The sequence below is a fragment of the Lupinus angustifolius genome, unplaced genomic scaffold (assembly GCF_001865875.1).
Source record: "Lupinus angustifolius cultivar Tanjil unplaced genomic scaffold, LupAngTanjil_v1.0 Scaffold_181_42, whole genome shotgun sequence".
Lineage (NCBI taxonomy): Eukaryota > Viridiplantae > Streptophyta > Magnoliopsida > Fabales > Fabaceae > Lupinus > Lupinus angustifolius.
The window spans coordinates 9,154-12,791 of NW_017726618.1; the positions used below are offsets into that span (position 1 = coordinate 9,154).

The 3,638-nt window shown below is 36.1% G+C and overlaps 1 protein-coding gene across 2 annotated transcripts; it reads right to left on the reverse strand.

The window, feature by feature from the left end:
• Positions 1 to 463: 463 nt before the first annotated feature.
• On the reverse strand, positions 464 to 2,717 carry LOC109340491 (protein INAPERTURATE POLLEN1). 2 transcript variants are annotated; one of them, XR_002106801.1, is made up of 3 exons: positions 2,133 to 2,717; positions 618 to 1,176; positions 464 to 544 (listed from the first exon to the last, which is right to left on the reverse strand). XR_002106801.1 is itself a non-coding variant. In XM_019578198.1 (2 exons), the coding sequence occupies exons 1-2, from the start codon at positions 2,640 to 2,642 to the stop codon at positions 742 to 744; spliced, it is 945 nt and encodes a 314-aa protein (XP_019433743.1). In that variant the 5' UTR covers positions 2,643 to 2,717; the 3' UTR covers positions 470 to 741. The 2 variants fall into 2 exon arrangements, 1 of the variants encoding a protein (XP_019433743.1); XM_019578198.1 differs by having other exon boundaries at positions 470 to 1,176.
• Between the last annotated feature and the right edge of the window lie 921 nt (positions 2,718 to 3,638).

Consider the following 3,638-nt stretch of genomic DNA (forward strand, 5'->3'; position numbering starts at 1 on the left):
TGCCATGGTACAAAATAAGCAAGAGTATTCATCTGAAATAGTGCATTATTAAGGCCCAGAAGATATTAACCTTTTGGAGTTCAACTCATCTATAGTACAAAGTCCAGTACCAGAATATAAAGAAAAATGAAATTTCTTAATTTTAAATTTTTTTATTGAAAATTATTTAAAATCATGTTGTTAAAGATTTATTTGTATCATGTGTCATAATTTTCATCTAGTATTGAAGAGGATCTGAAATCAACTTTTAGTGCTTGGGTGATGTGATTCCTTTTTTGTGTTCTACCTAATGGCCCATATCTTCTACTTGAGCCTTGGGATAGAGCTTCTTCTTTGTTCTTAATTTATCCTTTCAACTACCAAATATCACTAAATTATAAATTAAACTACCATTGACCCAAAAATCAGTAAATCACAAATACAGATTGTTAACAGAGTTTTTATCAATAGAAGAACAAACTACCACTCATTACATTTCATTCATTGAGTACAATACAGGTAACAACTTCTACTCACAATTACAAACCAAAATCAAATACAGTAACTGCATATTAACATCTCTAAAGAGCACCCAAATCCAGGTAAAAGAATAATGCTACAATTACAACAATTTTTACCCCTTTTTAGCATACAAACTGAGCTACATCTCAGTTACTCCATAGTTCTTCATTTTCACTAAAATTTCGTCAACTCAATGAAAATCAAGGAGTTCAATTATCAGAACAAATTTAGTTTCTTTCACTAGTGGCACACTGATCGACATTCTCTGCCATTGTGGCCAATTGATAAACTTTTGCACTGCTCCACAGCATGGACCAACTCATGATCCCTGAACCCAATAAGGAATTGAGCCAAACCTTCAAGAAACAAAGCAGCCTGGTACACACTGGTAGCACTCATAATGTCCACAAGAACACTTCTCCTAAGCCTATTTGCATAGAGAAAAATGCTCACCAACTCTTCCATGTGACTCTTCACATCAGCACCCACAGCCACCTTGGCTGCACCCTTTCTCTCCCTGCAATTGAACCAATCCCCGACTACACGGTCCACGAATGCACCCTCTGCATTCTTCATTCGGTTATTCAGAGTGGGCACTATAACCCTCAAACCACACTCTATTTGGTCCATGCGTGTCGTTAACGCCTCTGATGGGTTCCTCCAAGCCATGGCCACCTGTGTTATAGATGAATCCAACAAAATTATTAGAAGTATTCACCAAAAACGTTTCCGAATTACATCTATAAGAACAAGAACAAGTATCATCATGTAAACCTCTATAACTATCATCTTCAACGCTTCAAATTAAGAACCAGGATAAAGGGAAATGATTCTTGTACTATAAAATTTGCAAATCAAATGTGATATCAAATTTGCCATATAAAATTTTGGAAGTAGAGTTGCATAAGCAAGATAAAATGTAAGAGAAATTACAAGAGAAAGTTATCAAAATGTTCAAATAATGGTAAAATTAAGTCGGACCAATTAGATATCAGACTCAGGCCAATATGACATAGTCGATCAATAAAAATACTCTAACATTTCACCCTATCATATATTTCATACATCGCATTAGTTAGATATTATATTCATGGAATATGAATAGATCACTTATCTCTTGTATTTCATAAAAATTTCTATTGGACAAATGGAATTTGGTATGATACTTATGAGATTTCAGTATTTCTTTTTCAAACATATTGACTTGACTTGCCTATGTGAGACTACCATCCTTCACTATATTGTTGTGGATACTCCAAGTGTTTTAAATTGGTGTTGTTGTCACTATTGCAATAACATTTGTGATTAATATGATTGTGGTTGTTGCAATACAGATTGCGGTCGTTGTGGTGTGAATTATTGTATGGTTAAAAAAAAAATTAAATGTGATATGGTCTGATGTGGTTGAATTATGACCCAATGCAACCATATTATTGTGATTCGGAGTCACACCATAATATTGTGACGTGATTACGACGGACATCAGAACCACTTTATTCCAGCTGCATTTACTCAATTTAAATAACTGGATAGTGGATACTCCCAAAACAGCGAGGTCCACAATTGCGCAGTGCATGTAAAATAAATATACAACACATTAAGATCCAACCAAATATAAATAGTAATGCTACCTGCCAAGGACGATGTTCATAAAGATCCAAGCATTCTCTGTAACCAACGTGGGGGCTTTCAAAACCGTCGCTATCTTCTCGGCGGTTTTCATCAAAGACGCCGTCATGGTGGCGGTCGTCATGAAATTCGCGGCGTGATCCGAAGTCATCATCATCGGTGGCGGTTTCTTGTTCGTCAAGAAACGAACGTGCGAGGTTGGTGAAGAGGAAAGGGTGTATATCACCGAGCCATAGGAGTGGCTTCTCGAGGGAGTTGCGCCATGGCTGGTGGAGGAGCTGATAAGGGTCGGAGGTAGCGGCGGCGTCGAGGGAATGGTAGTAGGATTGGAAATGCTGGTGGAGCATCTCAACGTGGGTGGAGAGGATGGTGGGAGATTCGCCGGAGATGGAGCGGCGGAGGAGGGGGAGAAGGTTGTTCTTGAGTGTGCTGAACCAGTCGGAGTAGTAATCCTTGAAGGGGCGTGATGAGTGCTTGTGGCGGTTGAAGAGTGGCGCCACCGCTTTCAGCATCTCTCTTTCTTGTTTTTGGGTTCTTGGAGAATATTTTTGGGTGTTGAAGAGTTTTGAGTGTTAGTTGGTTTTGGAGGGTTGGGATCTATGTATAAAGGTTTCGTATATTTTGAATATGATTATCAATTTTGTTTTTTAATTTTTTTATTTATAAATCAGCAAACTTATTATAAAGAGAAATGTGATATACTTAGATTCATGTCTAAGGAAAAAAGAGACATGTGACAAAAAAATTAATGTGCAAACTAACATAATAACAAAAACATTATTTCAGTAACTAAAGTAAAAGGACAAAATTGACAAAAAGAAATATAAGACTAAAATAATATTTTGCCTAAATTTTATTTATATACCATCCCTATCAGTAAAAAATAAATATTAGTGTTTGGCGATCGTAAATCAATTGTGTTTGGTAAAAATTGTACTTTTAGTTTTAGTTTATATACTACAATATTATAAATTGGGAAATTATAATTTACTCATATTATAATTTGTTTGAAATATGAGATCATAATAGCAAACCTATAATAAATATTTGGGAGAGAAGTCTTTGTTATTTTCTTCCCAAAAGCTTCATTTTCTTATATATGGAGGAGTATTGTGGAGGTTGCTCATGTGCTCAAGGAAGGCTTCTCTTTGTATATGGGAAGTGAGGATTAGTCTTTAGAGTACAATAATTAGTCAGGTTTCGGTAAGTTATGTGCTTATGTTCACTTTGTCCACATCTTGGACTCTCAGCTCCAAGTCAAGGATCTTTTGAATGAGAGCAATTGGAATTTAGTACTCTATATACCATGGTTCCTTCGGAGTTAAAAGCATTCATATGTAGTAACTTTTCGTTAGGTTCTTCCGTTGAGGATGACGGTTCGAGAATGGTAATGCATCAAGAACCTATATTGTGAAGTCTGGGCATCTGTGGCTTAATTCTTTTGAGAACGAAGATGTTTCTTACTCTGATGATTGGAGGTTGTTATGGCATATGAGAATTCCTGAGAA

Excerpts from the sequence above, each read along its gene's own strand:
- LOC109340491 (XM_019578198.1), bottom strand. The coding sequence starts at position 2,642 with ATGCTGAAAGCGGTGGCGCCACTCTTCAACCGCCACAAGCACTCATCA. Across the intron at positions 1,177-2,132 it reads ATGAACATCGTCCTTGGCAG|GTGGCCATGGCTTGGAGGAA; the intron begins GTAGCATTACTA and ends TCTATAACACAG.